The sequence below is a fragment of the Pangasianodon hypophthalmus genome, chromosome 1 (assembly GCF_027358585.1).
Source record: "Pangasianodon hypophthalmus isolate fPanHyp1 chromosome 1, fPanHyp1.pri, whole genome shotgun sequence".
In the NCBI taxonomy this organism is placed as follows: domain Eukaryota; kingdom Metazoa; phylum Chordata; class Actinopteri; order Siluriformes; family Pangasiidae; genus Pangasianodon; species Pangasianodon hypophthalmus.
In genome coordinates this window covers 553,336-571,734 of record NC_069710.1, presented here as the reverse complement: position 1 = coordinate 571,734, position 18,399 = coordinate 553,336, and the positions used below count along the sequence as shown (strand labels likewise).

The following is an 18,399-nucleotide window of genomic DNA, read 5'->3' as shown; positions in this document are numbered from 1 at the left end:
TCACACTGTACTCACACACTATACTCACACAACCTTCACACTGTACTCACACACTATACTCACACAACCTTCACGCTATACTCACACTGTACTCACACTGTACTCACACAATATACTCACGCTATACTCACACTGTACTCACACTGTACTCTCACAGAGCTGTGGAAGGCATATGTTTGATGTAGATCTTCTAAAAGGTTTGAGACGTTGAAAGGACACACTAACGTATCAGAGATCTCTACTCCACACTAAACGTCTTCAGAATTCCAAGTCTCTGTTCTGGGCTGTGGTGGGAATAAAGGGATGCACGAAGGATGGATTTTGTGGTTTGTGAGTCATTTTCATGGTGATCTGGACCATCGTTGTTCTGCTGGAACAAGACTTTTTAGTTCCCAAGCAGAACGAATCATGTTTTTGCTTTTTCCTGGAAATCGTGAAATTGATGATGCATGATATCTTCATCAGTTGGTTTGGACATGAAAACATGTCATCTCTTCCCTAACACAGTCTCAGTAACAAACGGTTAAAGCTGAGTGGGCGGGGTTTTCTAATAACTCTATAAAATTTAATAAAATGGCTCATTATTTAGATTTTCTACTTCTTTTTTTAAATCTGAGATTGGACTTTGTGTTAGCTTTTACTTTGTGTAAGCTTTTTATCTTTTCACTAAACCTTTTGGTGGTGTTGGTTCTTGTATATATTATATTTCTGATCCAGTGAGAAGTCCATGACATTTATTACCTCTGAGTGCTTACAGTTTGTGGCTTGGGTTCTAGGAAGTTTCTCAGATTGCTTGCTGTCATCAGATTTTTAGAAGTTTGTTGATGTGAAGATGTGATGGGAAATTGGAACTAATGAATGGGCGTTTGACAGTTCAACTGAAAGCTGACCTATTAAAAAAACAATAAATCAATATGAAATGGGTACAATACTTCTGTCTTAGGTAATTAATAAGAATTTTATCTACATTATGTGGCCAAAAGTATGTGCACCCCTGACCAGGGCACCCATATGTGCTTGTTGAACATCCCATTCCAGATTTATTCCCCGTGTGTTTGCTGTTATAATGAGCTCCACTCTTCTGGGAAGCTTTCCACTAGATGTTGGAGCGTGGCTGTGGGGATTTGTGTTCATTCAGCTACAAGAGCATTAGTGAGGTCAGGCGCTGATGTTGGGATGTCGAGGAGGTCTGGGGTTCAGTCGGTGTTCCAGTTCATCCCAAAGGTGTTCAGTGGGGTTGAGGTCAGGGCTCTGTGCAGGACACTCGAGTTCTTCCACTCCAACCTTCACACACCATGTCTTCATGGAGCTCGCTTTGTGCACAGGGGCATTGTCATGCTGGAACAGGTTTGAGTCTCTTAGTTCCAGTGAAGGGAAACTGTAATGCTACAGACTTTGTGAAAACAGTTTGGGGAAGAAGATGGTCGGGGGTGCACATACTTTTGCCTATATAGTGTATATTTGATCAAATATTTACCTCATTTTCAAGGAAACATTTATGTATTTAAATATTACAAATAAGTCATTTATCTTCTGTTACAATCTCTGATTTATGTATCACTATCCATCAGCTCAAGTTTTTTTAAAGTTGAATCAGGACGTCAGTGTGATTTGAGAAGCAAATAGCTGTGGTTGTACCGCAGACAGCTTCCTTTTTCCAATCCATTTTTAGCTCTAAACTTCTACGTCACACTTGGACCACTGACGGTTATCCACAAAGTAGCTGATAGGAGAGATTCAGACGTGAGCATTCTCACATCCACACACACACACCCTGACACACACATCCCCTGAGAGATAACACGCATGTAAAGGTCATCTTTACTTCCCAGTGGTAACCGTGGAACAAAGAGGTTTTTATAATGAAGGGAATAAACTTCCTTAGAGACAGTCCAGTGCATCAGAGCACATCATATTAGAGGAAATGAATAAAAGGTCTGAATAAAGGTCAGCTTTTTTTCCCTTTTCTTTTTTTAAAGACCAGACATAATGGAATGGATGCAATAGCATCTCTGAGTTTCAGTCACTTGATGTAGAAGTTCTCTTTTCATGACCTGAGAGGTCATCAGCTCTTACCTAAAGCGGAATTAGAGCACCTTTTACACTAACCATAAAAACCATGATAGTATATACAGCAATAATGGTTGCTAAGCAGCCTGTGCTGCTAAGCAATATTGCTAGTTGATAGGTCTGTACCTATAGTACTACAGTAGGTGCTAGCCCTTGAGCAAACTTGCTATGATGCATCTTCTTAACCAAGAGTTAAAAAAGCACATCTAGCAACAAATTGTCTGTTTGGAGAGGATGCTTTGATTCCCGACACAAGGTTTTCTTCTGCAAGCCTTATTTCATGGTAAATATGACACACCAGAAGTGCTGCTGCGATGAATTAGTGTCAATTCAGTGTATCACCAGCAGCATGAACCAAAACTTGGATCCAAATCTTAAAATTTTTTGTTGAGCAGCAGTGGACAAGTTCCTGAGAAAGCTGAGTTTGTTTAGACAAGTCCTTCTCTTCAGGGCTTTCTGAACAAAGTGAACACAGTGAGACACAACAAAGAACTTTTCTGCCTTGCGCAAGGTCCTGACCCCTGAAACCAAGTCTTACAACGTAATTGCAAGGTGGACAAATGATACAACGTGAGCAATGATGGGTTCTACCTTGCTCAGAGTCCTTTGTTTGTTTGGAGAAGCCCTTTTTCGTGTCCGGTCCAGGTCCGAGCACAAACAAAACGCAGGCCAGGAGCAGCTGTGTGGACAGAGCTGGGGAGATATTTACCTGAGTGTATTATCATGGCGGCTCGAGAGAATATACTTGACCACTTAGACCTGTGATTATCCAAGGTTTGTCTCATCACTGGAATTATAGTGGGGAAAACCGTTTACAGCATACAGGACACACAGGGAGGAGACGTCCAGTAAAGCCAGCACTGGGAAGACGGAAGCAGACGGCGTGCACCAGACGTCCTGCAGAGCTTTGAAGGTGTGGGAAGATCTCCTTAGGATATTATCTACAGGATGTAATTCAAAATAAGTTCAAAAGGATTTGAATTGGATGGCTTATGCTACAAGTCGCAGCCTGTTTAGCCATCTTCTTAATCTTTTCTCTCACGATCACAGTCTTCCTGACATGTTCACGCCTGAAAAAAAAAGAGCGTTGAAGCCTGGGCTCTGCTCATTGCTATTCATGAAACAGAAAGCGTTATGGTGAGTCACGCTGAGTCGTCTCACTGCTTACTTACTCTGACGAGTGGAAGTGATGCTTTTGTCCCCATCCTGAAAAACCAGGTTCCTCTTTTGGAATAAATGTTTGATATTACATGAGGTTTCAGGTCAGCAGATCAGATTTACAAGCATATGACAAAAAAAAAAGCCCTGTTTAGACCATCATGTTCCGCTTTTTCATATAATTTCACACGGGGACACTTGCAGCCATATTAGGAGAGTTTCGGTGACCTTCTTCTTTCATGTGACTTTCAGAAAATGATGTAGGGAGGAACAGCGTTAACAAGAAGCCTTCATTCATACAAAACTCTATATATAGGCACATATTTACATTTGGTTTATACAGTAAATACAGCAAAGGTGAAGAGAAGGCGAGGAGAAATATGAGGGAGTTTCCCGGCTGTAACGATGAAAAATGAGAGGATTTCTCTCCGTGACAGCGTCAGCCGCAGGCAACCAACATCACAGCAACGACAAGCCCATAAATATTCAATACGCGGTAAAACGTGCAGCATGAAAACATGACACGGCTTTGGAAACACAACACTATATTTAAGTCAGGCTGTAGGAATAGTGGCACTCATATATGATTATTTTAAATTCAAACAACCACACTTTAAAAACCGGTAATGCAAAGTAAAAACAATTTATGTAAAAACAAAAGCCACAAATATTTAAAAAAAAGTTAAAAAAATGACATCTTGCATGTAATATACATAAATGTAGCTTCAAGAGTCCAGTTTTTCTGACAAATATTGATAAATAGAAACATTTGAAGCAAATTTGGATAACACACAAACCTGAACACACAAGATTACAATTAAATAAAACATAATTGCACTCCATTTTTACTGTACATTCATAACCGACATTCCTTATTTTTTTTACAGCTTCAGTAAAAGCAGTCCAACAACAGAATAGGAAAAAAACAGGCCACAAAAATATTTTCTTCTCTCGTCTCGTGTAGCGTAGCGAAAACTCCCAAACCCGATCCCACCCCGTGCCGTCATCGCAGTTTCTGCCCAAAGATTATGTACAACTCAGTTAAATAAGTCTTCTCTTCGTCTGTCCTTCGTGTGACCTTCAGGCCCGGCCTTGTGTCGTGCCACCTCCAGGTTTCAGTCATTATACGGTTTGGTTTTGAAGCACGAGGCGTCTCGGAGCGCGCCGGTGAGGATCTTTTCGTACGGTCGGTGTGTGGAGGCGGTGATGACACGGCTGATGCGCTTGATTGCACGCAGCAGCGTCTTCGGTGCGTTCCGAGAGCGTAGCTGCCGCACGCTGTGATTCAGAGCTTTGGCCAGGTCCCGGCCGGTGTTCTGGCTCTTCCACAGGTGCAGTAACTGTGCCACGTGGCGGTGCGTGGGGCAGGACAGCGCCAGCGCCCGTACTGCCTCCTCGCTCACCTTCTCACCGGGCAGACTGTCCATCAGCACCAGCAGATCCTCCAGCGTCACGTTCTTCAGACCAGCACACCGAGACACCTTCCTCTCACAGTGGTTCAAACCTGCAGGAGAAGAAAACATCTCGGTTAAGTAACAAATAAACACTGAGTGACGAGTGACGAGGTGGTGTGACGAGAATCACGACTCCATGTGTTTTATTCCTCTTACACCACAGCAATTTACCAACGATTACAATTTTTTATTTATTAAAGAAAGTCATATCGTACTTTTTATCCGTTAGGAATGTCTGGAAAAAGAGTTAGTTCTTGTTGTCGCTTATGTTATAGCAGCTGTAAACAGTTGTTCCCTCACCAGCCTCTCTTTATTTTCTCTCTTGAAGTTAATTAGACAAAAAAACAAACTGAGAAACCGCAAAGAAGCGTAAACTCCTCTGTCCTGAAGATGTTGGAAAACTTACAGCTTTACCTCTGACTATTACAAAGCGCTGACACTGGAGACTCCTTCCATAAATGTTTCAGAAACATCTCCTTACTTTAAGAAAACTTCGCCATATCAACGATTACAGATTTTGTTTTTACAGTAAATTAATCAACCAATCAGAATCCAGATCTGCATGTAGAGCTTATTCACACGCATGTGTTACCTCAGCTTTTCTACGTTATGTTTTTTTTGGCTTCCTTGGTTCCAGCTCCTACTCATTTACAGGTTTTGTGGGGTTTAACACATCTGTTTGGATTTTGTATTTGGGAATGACCTTGAATGACCTTGAGTGAAGCTACTCAGTGTTAAATTTCCATCTGTGTCTGCGACTCAAGTCCATTCCCATTACAATCCTCTTACTCAAAAAAAATTGCTATTTATCTTCAACAAATTTTTGGTTGCGTTGTTGTGAAAGGAAGCAACAGTTCCTACGGTCGAAAAAGATTTTTCATTCCGGACTTGAGAAAAATGATCTCTCCAAACAAATCCAGAAAACCACAAACTTTATCTTCTATTGCAAACATTCATATTTTTTATTTCTAATATTCCACTTCTTTCATTTTTAATTAGGAATACGAGCGGTTTAATTTTTTTGGGACTCTCTGGTCATTACCACATCCTTCCTAAAGTCAAGTTTCAGATCCAGGATGAAGAATCGATTTCATCATTTACACGCTCTCCACCCATGTGAATCAGGAATTTACTCAACTCAGAAGATACTGGAATGCCTTACTTGCAATTCTGCATCTGCGTTTCTCAGTGCCGGTCCTGAGGTCAGCTGGTGTTAAAGGGTACTCCGGGACCAACACTGAGACACACTCGTGCACTTGGCCAGGTCACAAAATGTGGTTTTGACTCAGATCACACTAATCCTCGCTCAAGTACCTTCCAAAAAATGTCCTCTCCAGGTTAAAGGGGATATCTGTCACTGATAAATCATTCACTTTCCACTTTAACTGCTAATCCTTTCACAAACACTTCATTCACTGGCTTATGGAAAAAACGCTTCTTTGGTGGATCACCATCCCAGAAACCCTTGCGGGTTTAATTTAAGACGCAGGAACATGGAGGTTACTGCTGAGCAACCTCCATCTAGAAACCTTCAAAGGTTAAATCAAGCTGCAACAAACCATGTGAGTGCAACTCAAAATGTTTGCACAAGCACATTGTCTTTGTCTTCCCGGCAAAGTTTTCAAAATGTCTGCATTTCGGAAAAACCCATAGAAGCAGTCTGACCTTGTATGATGCTGTAGAGCTTCCCTTGGTCTTTGTTCTGTTCTCTCCAAAGCCGCAGGAGATACAGGGCCTGCTGCTCGGGGCTGCACTTCTTCTTCAGCGGCTCCACGCTCTTCTTGTCCACTTTACGGCCAGGAAGGCTCTCCAGCAGAAGATCTACAGAGGCAAGAGGAGGAGATAACAGGAACTGGAACATGGCCTCCTCACACAGGGTGATGTCTACACGCCGAGAGAGAGAGAGAGAGAGAGAGAGAGAGAGAGAGAGAACATCATGAACATGATGAACACCATCAAAATCAATGCATGATGGTCGATATTAACATTTCCAAATCCTACAGAAGATAATCTGATTAGACGGATAAAAGTCGAGTGTGATTACTTCTACATGCAACTCAGACAGTGTCGGGAATTCCCAACAGAATTCCCAACCCAGTCCAGCATGTACAAATGAAAACCAGCTGTGTCTGAACACACTCCATGTCACACAGAAAAGAAGATTTTTATTGACTACGCCTGTAAACACTCCATCAATACCTCAAATTAAAGTTGACACATGACTTTTTGCAAGAATGAATTTTACAGCCGCCAGTAAATGTTTTTTTTTTTGTTAACTCCAGTGTGTTGCTATTTTGCTTGGACGCTGCTCAGTTCTTTCATGCTTTAATGAGCAGAAATGAGTGTGAAGGGTGTGAGATCCGAAATCCACCAGCGCAGCGACATTTTTAAAACTATTTTTAAAACTAAAATTTCACTTCTTAAAACCCAGTTTTGGATTTACTATTTCCACTGCCGAGCTGCTATAACATAAGTAGAAACAGAAACGCCAGTGTTTTTCCATTACAGCATTTCAACAACAATTACAAATGTATCTGTTTATTTTATCCGTTTATAGTTACATTTACTGTTGTGGGATATCCGCTAAACGAGTGAGTTCCTGTTCTTATTTACGTTAAAGCAGCTAGACAGAGTCGTTCCCTCACCAGCCTCCCTTTTTTCAGCCACATGAAGTTAATAAGACTAAAAAAAAACAGTCAAAGATGTCGGAAAACATTTCGGAAGTTACATCTTTACCTCTGACTGTTACATAGCGCTGACACTGGAGACTCCTTCCATACATGTTAAATAAACATTTCTCTTTACAGAAAACTTCACCGTATCAACAGAGCATCTGTCCCTGTGAATGAGCTGTCACTATAGAAACGATAACGTAACTACGATTAAAATAACGATGAAATTGATGACATTATTACAAAAATGTGACAGTATATCGATTTCGCAGCAGCACACTTAACCACACCTCTTTAATAATATATTCATTGTAACTCCGCCTCTTTTTTTTTTTTTGCTCAATAACATACAATATGTGTAACTTTTTTCTTTTTAACATTTATGCACAATCGTATATTCGATGTTTTTCTGTTGTTATTTTTAATCCTGACTTATTTATTACTGGATCAGTTGAGATGTTTGAGGAACCTGAAACCTGATAGGAACATTTACTAAATCAGAACGGACAGCTTACATAAAAGCACTTGCAACTGGAGAACCCTGTTGAGTTCCACTTTGTAACACACACTCTCTAGTCTGGCGCGCCCACGCATGCACACACACACACACACACACACACACACACACACAGACACACACACACTCTTCAGCTGGATCAATCAGCAGTGTCTGATGAGCAATGGAAACCAGAACCCACCATTTCCCAGGGGTCCGTCTGTAACTACTGAGTCACTGGGTTCCAAACGCCAAAACCAAGCTGCTTTGTCAGAAGAAGGACACGGAGTTCTGCGACAGACACGGCAGGCGGAGCACAGAAAAGTGTGTGTTCCAAATAACAACCGTTTAATGCATCTTGTTTCAATTAACGCTTTCGTGCTTGTAATCATTCTGGTATTCCGAGCGACCGTGCGGCTGGTTGCTGAGAGATTTAGTGCCGGGTCACTCTGAGGTTCTTTGGCTCCATCTTTGGTGGAACCTTCTCTCTTCTGCTGGGGTTTTTGATGCTTGCTCTGAGATTAGCGCTGCGGTTTTTGAAATTGGGAATTTGGTCTGAGAAAATTCCCCCAGTTACTCTATCCATCAGATTTTGGCTTTTAAGCTAAATTAAAAAGGCATATTCTGATTGTTAGATTGGATTAGACCCCAGAGCTCTTTAGAACGTTGGACCAGAGTAACGTCTTCCAGGCAAACTTTTTTTCTGTAGGAACTCTTTAATAACATCTGAATTCTGCAGCAGGCACTGGATCTAAAGCACATGTGTTTACTTTTCCTCAGTCTGAAGCAGATATACTCTTGGGGTATATCCTTTAGGAAGGTAAGAACCCTTGATTATCCAAGGAACCCTGGAGAACCACTTTGTGTAAGAGTGTAGTTCTACTTGAAGACTGCTCCTTTATTGCAGCACAAAAACAATAAATGTGCATTAAAGGTGTGTGGATATTTCTTTAATCTTTTTTGTCAGTGTCTGTGTAGGAGACTAAGAGCCATTAATTTTCCAATGAACCTTTAAAGAACCCTTAAAGAACCCTTAAAGAAACCTTAAAGAGCCCTTGAAGAACCCTTTTTTCTAAGAGTGTCCTAAGTGTCCTAAACACTTTATATTTAAATGTGTTCAGTATTAAGAAGTAAAAATGAGCAATAATTTGGAGCTTGTTCTGTGCACTTGTGCAATTAGGTAAGGGTTCTTCAAAGGTTCTTTAGATAAGTAAGGGTTCTTGGCTTCGTACATACACTCTTAGGAAAAAAGCGTTCTTCAAGGGTTCATTAGATAAAAAGGATTCTACGTGGAACCCTTTCTGATAGGAAAACATTTTGCCGTAGAGTTCTAGATATAACCTTTAAAAGTTGTCCCTTTTGTGGTACCTTTTGTCGAACCCTATATCAAAATATGTTCCTGTTTGAAAGGGTTCCAAGTAGAACCCAGTTTTTTGGAAGCTAAAACCCTTTTAATATTTAAGACCCCTTAAAGAAGACTAGAAGAACCGTTTTTCTCTAAAGGTTCTAAATCTTTTAAGTAGAACAAAAAGGTTCTTTAAGGGGTCATTGAATAATGAAGGGTTCTTGGCTTCCAAAAAGGTTCCCTGAGAGGGATAACTAAAGAACAGAAATGGGTTATGCGTCATTTTACACTCTTTAAGGCTTCACTGGAGTAAGTAAGAGTTATTAGCGTCTACGCTGAACACTTTCTCATGGCGAAATACTCTGTTCTACATAGAACCTTTAGGGAGTGGCTCTAGAGGAACACCTGAACACCAGATAAACCTTTGTTTCGATGACGGCCGCGTGAATGAAGGTGGTTGGATGTGGAGTTATAATGAAGTGAATAACTTTCCCAGGTGAGCGTGAGATCGGGTTACTGTCGGACATGCTGGTTTCCTGCAGCGTGGAGATCCAGTGAAGGCTCTCTCTCTCTCTCTCTCTCTCTCTCTCACTCTCTCTCTCACACACTCTCTCTCTCTCTCTCTCTCTCTCTCCGCTGCAGGTATGTGAGTGGACTGCGTGAGTCAGCATGAGGAACGTGTGTGAGGATGAACAGCGCATAACGAGAGCGGTGAAAAAGGGAAAGTGCAACTCTAACATCCCTTCAACGTGAACAATAACCTCAGAACGGTCCTGCGCTCTGACTCAGCTTCCTCTTTTAACTGTCGAGGATATAAACAGTTCCTCGCGGCGCCAGCGGGACTCACATTAAAGTGCTGAATAAATGTGAAACACCGTCGCTGCTGCTGGAGTGAAAATAAATCATCTTGAATAAATAACTAAAGGAAGAAAGAACAATCCACCGATGGAATGAAGAAATAAATATTGCGTAGTCACAGAGTCACTGAGGTTCTACAGGGTTTTATTTCAGGTTATTCTTGGTCTGCCTATCTACTACAGTGCTGTGCATAAGTATTCACCCCCCTGAACTTTGGACTTGGACTTACACAACATATCCCTTAATATTGAAGCACGGGGGAAAATCTACAGCATATAGAGTGCACGTTATTTACAAAATCAGTCCTGGTGCAATCAGTTACCATCATGTCACATAGTTAGCTGAATGGAGTTGACCTGTGAGCAATTAAAGTGTCACATGACCAAGGAGTCTAAACAATCAAACAAACAATCCTGGACAAAATTCTGGAAAAGTCTCAATCAGGGTTTGGTTAAAAAAAAAATACAATCTCAAACTTTAAAAATCCAGCAAAGCGACATTATTAAGTAATGTAAAGAATACGACACAACTGCGACTCAGTGAGCGGGTAAAGAGGGGATTAGTCTGAGACACATCCAAGGGGACAAGGGGGGAGAAATCAGAACATGATGCTACCACCAGCATGCTTCACAGCGTGGTTATCCTTCATGTTTTCCCAATTAAGTTCATTTCAGTAAGTTCAAGTTCAGTGACTGGGGTGTGTGTGTGTGTATGTGTGTGTGTGTGTGTGTGATGCATGACGGTTTGATCGTTTGCACTTGTCCTCAAGTTTGTTTTCTGTGAAACAACGAACATAAAAAGAGTTTGTCTATCTATCTATCTATCTATCTGTCTGTCTGTCTGTCTGTCTGTCTATCTGTCTGCTTTGTTAGAGGAAAATAAATGTTCAGAAGCTCTCAGATAACGGACAGCTGGCATTGAGTTGCTAATAATGTATATTTTTGGTATAATTAAATGTGTTTCAGTGTAGCTCTGTGTACATAACCTTCACCTCTCCACCTGTTTCTCTCTAAAACACCTCAGTGAGTGTGTGTGTGTGTGTGTGTGTGTGTGTGTGAGCTCACCAGCGTGGCAGTCGGTGTGTTTGCGAGTGCAGTCGATGGTGGGTTCTCTGTCACACACAGTGTCCTGAGTTGCAGTACCGGGGTTCCGCGTCTTCATGCCCAGCTGTGAGCAGTTGCGGTGAGGAACGCAGGGCCCGCTGGCCGACGCCACTCTGGAGAAAAAGCCCCGTGGACACTTCTCACACACCGTATCACTGTCAGACGTACCTGTAGCACACACACACACACACACACACACACACACACATAAATACACTGAAAACACACATCCACATCCATGCGTGTGTTAGCGTTAATACTGTGCATGTTAACAGTTTTAGTCTCATGACTATAATGCTTCATAAACACGTGCTGGATTCAGGTGTGGAACTTTCCACAGTGTGTTATTAACCATGTGGGGTCTAAAATGCAAATAATCTCCAGCCGGTTATCTAAACGGTTCAGCAGCAGCAGCAGGTGGGTTGGGAACACCACTTCCTCTTTTCCACCAAATCAAATCAAACGGGCTTCATGTGGTCAGATAAATCCTCACACAACTTCTGAGAAAAAGCGGTGGATCAGTAACACCTGCCTGTACCTGCACACCTACAACACGGCCACGATGGAAACACCTGAGCTCAGGTAGAACAAAAACAATGTTTAAAAAGAAAAAAGAGGAACGAAGGAAGAGTGAGCAGAAGGACATCAGCTGAATTTCAATACTCGTACTATCTAAAAACAACCAAACAAAAGACTACTACTACTAATAAAAATAATAATAATAATAATATAAACAGTATGTGATATAAATAAATATTAGGGCTGTTTACATGTGTATTTATCTTTTTAATATACAGAGAATAAAATTTGTTAAATATATTGAAAAAATGTACATATTGTATTATGCTATGTTTATATTAATTTAACATTTCTAATATAAAATATCAACATGATTTATTTAAAGTCATTTGTTTTAAATAACAATTTTTTTTTTTTTAAATATTATAAAATATCTTTCTTCCAATTCCCACTACATTATTTATATTTATATAACAGCTTGCCATGTATTCCTCCACAGCTATTAATAATTAATAATCCTAATAAACTCAAACAATAAATATTATAAATACTGCAGCGACTTGCAAAACACGAATTTAAAGGCTGCTGGTTATTTCTAATATATTTTTTGATTTTTGAGTGAGAATGGTGTGTATTATTTTAGTCGCGTTTCTGTTTTGGGGTTCTGTATTCAGAGTTCTCTGTCGCCATCTGATGGAGTGAAACCAGCTGGTTCATCACGCAGAGAGGAAATGAAAATATCTAATTATCTGTGCAACATTTTATTCAGTTACACGTCGTGTTGAAGAAACTGGAGTGTTGTTGTGGAGAGTGTGTGTGTAGGACGAAATAAACCAGGATGATGATGATGATGATGATGATGAGGAGGAGGAGGAGGAGGGGGAGGAGTTCTGATTACAAAGGAGTATAAAAATCCCACAAATCTATCTAGGAAAGTCTCTCCTCTCCTCCCAGTGGTGATGGTCATGGTGGTGGTGGTGATGGTGGTGGTGTTCGGGTGTGGTGTGGGTGGGGAACCCCGGAGGCTAACGGCAGCCCCGTGCCGCTCAGCGTAATGAGTAGCTCTGTCACTCAGAGGTGATTATTTCCACCCGCAGTGGCCTTCACCACAACTGCAGCCTGATTAACACCGGCCCACGCTAACCCCGAGAACTCTCACACACTCACAGGCAGAACCCACCATCTCAGGTTCTTACTGAAAGCAGAGAGAGAGAGAAAGTGGGGTGTGTAAAGCAGCCAGCGCATTGTCGTGCGCATTTCCGAATTTTTTTAGGTTAGTCTTCAAATACTGCGTCAGTTTGATATAATACACACTGCGCATGTCGTGCTGTTCTAGGAAAATAATGAACAATGAGGTGGTGTGGTGAAGCAGAGTTACTGTTACCATCATGAAGTAACAGCAAGCGCCAACCAGGTTTACCAACAGCTGCAATTTTTATTTTAATTATCAATTAAAGAACAATGTTTCGTACTTTTTATCCATTTATTGCTACTGTTAACGGGTTCCTGTTCTCACGTACGATAATGAAACTGCAAAACGTAAACTCCTCTGACTGTTACAAAGTGCTGACACTGGAGACTCCTTCCTTAAACAGAAAACTTCATTATTTTTAAAAAAGATCTGTTTATGTGCACCGTCCGATGTACAAGTCCCTGTGAATGAGCCGTTACTATAGAAACGATAACGTAATATAGAACGTAATATAAACCTGTGACGTGCAGCTGCACTACTGTCAGAGCTGCTGTTAGAGAAAATTAATCAACACCTCAACATTCATCCAATCACAATCCAGAACTGACCATCATGTACACTCCTAGAAGAAAGGGTCACTCTAGAACCATTAAAGTTCTTCTTTGGAGAGTTCTCCATCAGAGAGGAGGATGTATTTAGAAAGTACAGAGCAAGAACCCATGAGGAACCCTAAAGAAGAGGTCTGAAGCTAAACTAAACTTCTGGAACGTTAACTGGAGCTCGTAATTTTAGTGACAAACACCGTAACATGATGTTCATTAGGGTTCTTTTGTGATTGGATTTTGGTGAGAGCTGGAGATAAAGTCTCTGAAGGATCTCAGCTGATGACGGACACTTCTGGCTCTTCCACTAAAGCAGTGATGTTATTAAAGAATTTTCCAATATCCTCCAGATAACCCTGAACTGACCTCCACAATCACCTTCACCTTTCACACTGAGCCATTTAATTACATCAAGACATCGACACATGAATATCCATGAATATGCAAATGAGAAACAACCACCAAGTTCCACAAACGGAGCTCACTCGTAGCCTCGCCCCTTTTTAAAGAATACAGACGTAGCCTACTAAGAACATTTTTAAAAGGAGAAGTGTAACTTTAGCTGCATTAGCAAACATCACTCAAGCATGCTAATTTACATCAGAATCTTCCAACATCACAATAAAACCCTTCATGGTCTTGCTGGCCGTCTCATCTGTTTATTCGCCTCAAACATTTTGGAACTTGGTACCTCTCGAGCTCTCTGAGTCAGATTAAAACTTTCCTACTTATAAAACATTTTTCCTCTCCGCCTCCTTCTGCTCCCAGCGCCCGGCTCAATGCCGCTACACACAGCGCGAACAGAACGTGGGCCGCGTAACTCCGTGACCTTTCCGTTAGCATTGATGTGGTGGTTCTGCTCTCCACATGGGCACGTGGGTTCTCCACTTCTGACGGATGTCTGCTGCAGCGGTGGCTCGGCGGTTAGCGTTCTGAGAGCTAGCGATCGGAATATTGGGAGTTGCCAGAGAACTGTCAGCTCTGTGGGTTTTAAACTTTCAGCTGTACTTGGATTGGATTGTGTCGCTTTGGATGAAACCTTTTTTTCTAAATTTGATGAATCTAAACCGTTGAAGACATTATCACAACACAACCGTCGCTCTCAAAGCGAGCGCCATGATTTTTTAAAAATTATTTATTTAGTTAAATTTCTGAAATTCACAGCTAACTCACTGACTCAATAAAGTTATTCTCTTTATTATAAAACTTCAGTAACTCTACAGAACCTATAAATAAGTTCAACCAGGGCATAACGGTAATAAACGGATTAAAAACATGTGTAAGGAGACGTTTATTTAACATTCATGGAAGGAGTCTCCAGTGTCAGCACTTTCATTACGTACTAGAGAAATGTTATCGTTTCTATAGTAACAGCTCACTGGCAGGAACGCTCAGACAGCAGACGCTCCACATGAATGTGTTATTGATGATATGTTGATGTTAAAATGTGACTATAAATGGATAAAAAGTACAGTGTGGCTCTGTAGGAGTGTTATTATTAACGACGGGGATTATAATTACCGAGTGCGGAGACTCCGTATCCCGGCGGACAGACGCTGTGTGGTACGCAGAACTCCACGGAGAGGTGGTATCCCGGCACACACTCGCACAGACGGTTGTGTGTGGCGTTACACTCCCTCTTGACGAACTGTCTCTCCTTGCAGACGGGGGTGCAGTGCTGGCAGCTCTCGCCCCAGTGCCACTGCTCGGCAAAGCGCCGCTCCGGACACGGAGAACACACGGTGACCGAGTCCGACGTGCAGTGACGCTCCACCGCTGTGCCTGGAGGACACTGATCACACAGCAGGAGCTCCGAGGTCACTGGGTCATGGTGCTCGTACCTGGGAGTTTCGTGGTAAGCCCAGGCGAAGGACACGACAAAGAACTGTGAGAGGAGAGAGGAAAGAGAGAGAGAGGAGAGAGAGAGAGGAGGGTGAGGAGATAGAGATGAGAGCAAGAGGAGAGTGAGAGGAGGGAGAGAGAGCGAGGAGAGAGGCGGGAGGGTGAGAGAGGAGAGCGAGAAGAGATAGAGATGAGAGAGAGGAGAGAGAGAAGAGAGAGAGAGAGAGAGAGAGAGGAGGGTGAGGAGATAGAGATGAGAGCAAGAGGAGAGTGAGAGGAGGGAGAGAGAGCGAGAAGAGAGTGAGAGAGAGGAGAGAGGAGAGAGAGAGAGAAGAGAGAGAGAGAGAAGAGAGAGAGAAGAGAGAAAGGAGGGTGGAAATAAGGATTAGCTTCAGTGAAGTTCAGTAACAATAATATTTATCAGAAAGCTGCTAATGTTCTAACACGGGTTTCCGGGTTCCTCAGAGGCTGATCAGAAGTTCCTGGTGGGAGATTCAAACTTTTAAACGTTTACCGTAATGTTATTGTCTTAGAACAAAATGGTTCCTTAAGGGTTCTTTGGATCATTAAGGAGTTCTACTCTGAAGGCAAACCCCTCTGTTATAATTCTCTACATAGACCCTTACATTCGAGTGACAAACAGAAAAACGTTCACGAGAAGATTCTTTTTTGGGTTCTTTGGATTGTTAAGGATCTCATAGAAGTTCTACTAGTCCTCTAGAATCTTAAAGGATTTCTGCAAAGGAGCTAACATTACAAACAAACAAACAAACAAACAAATAAATAAATAAATAAATAAAAGGTTGCTAGAAGATTTCTTAGTGGTTCTTTGGATTGTTTCACTGGTGGAACCCTTAAAAGTGCCTCCAAATTCACTAATGGTTCCTAAACAAACCCCAGTTTCAATAAGGAACTTAAAGGGGAACTTTCATGTTACTGAGTGTAGATCATTCATAACAGGTTCTAGTTTCCTGAAAGGGTTCTATATAACCCAAAACCACTTCACTACTCTGAGTGCACTCTGGATGTCGGTCACATGAGCGAGACACACACTGTTCACGTTACCCACAATTCTCGGCTTTCCTGATTCTCCAGACCAGTTTTGTGCAGCAGGTGGAGCGGATCTGTGAGGAAATCATTAACATGATGCCACATGTATGCTAATTGAACAATGGAGGAACCAATGAACTTTTAGCTCCTGATACATGCTGTCGTTTGTCGATGTAGGGCACGGCGCTAAAAACCAAAATTACACGCTAGCTCAGAGCTTCTGACGGCTGTAATTACACCGTTCCAGAGATCTGAAGGAAACTTGTAACGGATGACTCCGTGGCCTGCAGCCAGCTTCAACCCGATTTTCGAGGTATGTAGCGCTCACTTCAGCGACGTCTGGTTCCGCAAGAAAGCTCCACGACTTTAAAGCAGAAATGTCAGGGTTTATTTGATCGTCTCTGAGTGAGAGGAGACACAGTGTGGAAGCAAAGAAACATCCATCACCTCTCCCTGAGCATCGAGACGCTGCTGATTGACGTGTTCCTCAACTTCTCTACCAAACCGCTCTGCTAGGACTCACTGCATGCTGTGTGTTTAAAAAAAATCAGCACAGTGTGGAATTAAATACTTTGGATTATCTCATTATCTCATTAAGAGAGAGATCTTTTGTGCACTTTTCTGGCCACAGTCTTCAGGATCTCGAATGCTGTGATCTGATTGGTTCTCCATGCTTCAGCACATACACCACATTCACTAGCAAACCCGAGACGTGGAGTATAACTACACAGCATTGTTAAATACTTATTCCACAACGCTAGCAAGGAAAAGAACGCTACGTGTTTGAGGTGTCCTGTTTTCTAGATCTTTGGTTGTTCCTCGGTTCCCAGTCAGAACAGAAGCTAAGAACCCAGAGCTATACAAAGAAACCTGGAAGAACATCTTTCCTGATAGTGTAGAGTTTCCACAGAATCTTTAATGATTTTAGGGATCTAGATTGAACTTTTTATAAAATAAATCGTATCCCGCCAGGCATCAGAACAGAAATCTCACTACGCAGAAAAAAACCTAAACAAAAAGCTTGAACTTTAAATGAACCAGTGATGTAATAGCCTAAAGGCAAACACCAGCTCCTGAGATGTTTGCGTTACGCGTTCTGGAGGTTATTTATACATTAGACATGTTTAAACCAGGAATCTGAGAAGGAGGGAACAGATGAAAGTTTACAAGCAGGTGATTTTTATCAGTGTTTTATTTGTGTGATTAAAAAAGTTCCTCCAAGGCTCACACTGTACATCTCCAGCTCATGCCCAGGGACACGGACGGAGGACGATGTCCATCATCTGAGTCTAATAATGAACGGATTTCCAGCATGGTGTTATTTAATAAAGAAAAAAATGATTATGGAAGGAGTCTCCAGTGTCACGGTTAATGGTAAAGCTGTAACTTTAGGTTTTATATGGTGTAGAAGGAATGAAAGACCTGAGGATGTTGTGTTTTAGGAAAGTAATCAGCGTCTGGGTGGGAACTGGAACGCTGCTGGTGTTTATGACTCACAGAAGGGAAAGTGTGATTCATTTTAAATTCTTCTCCTGCTTTTGACGCTTCAGCTCTGGTTTTTGCGGCGGCGTGACTCTCAGATTGACGCCTCGCGGCGGTTTTTTATTGTCGCTCTTATCTTTACCCGCAGCCTTTATAGACTTTCAGCCATTTTGCATGAATCGTTTCTGTTTATCATCTGAGACAACAAGCGCTCACTGTCGGAGTCCTGCACAAAAGAGGAAGTCGTTGCTCTGTACTTCCTTTCAGGAGTATTTGTTCTTTTTTTCCAAGCTTGTATCTTGTTTAATGCGAATGTTAGAAGCGTAACGTGTTTATTTAAAGGGTTCTGTTTCTTTATCAACGCTGGAGGTCTGCAATAACAGAAAGAGAGAAAGAGACAGAACAGGGGATGGACCAGGTTTAGAGAAGTAGATTCATTTCCACCTGCTGCTGATAACGACCTGATAACAATCTGTGCACGTTACACACACACACACACACACACACACACACACACACACACACACACACACACAAAATCAGACCATGCAAACGC

At 41.8% G+C, this 18,399-nt stretch overlaps 1 protein-coding gene across 1 annotated transcript in view; it reads right to left on the bottom strand.

The window, feature by feature from the left end:
• Positions 1 to 50: 50 nt before the first annotated feature.
• LOC113526712 (tumor necrosis factor receptor superfamily member 11B) overlaps positions 51 to 18,399 on the bottom strand; it is a 27,672-nt gene continuing 9,323 nt past the window's right edge. Inside the window, exons 2-5 of the mRNA XM_026914007.3 lie at positions 14,991 to 15,354; positions 11,118 to 11,324; positions 6,348 to 6,566; positions 51 to 4,732 (exon numbers count right to left, since the gene is read on the bottom strand). Coding sequence (XP_026769808.2) covers positions 4,344 to 4,732; positions 6,348 to 6,566; positions 11,118 to 11,324; positions 14,991 to 15,354 — 1,179 coding nt within the window. The 3' untranslated portion in view covers positions 51 to 4,343. The remainder of the gene's footprint in view (positions 4,733 to 6,347; positions 6,567 to 11,117; positions 11,325 to 14,990; positions 15,355 to 18,399) is intronic.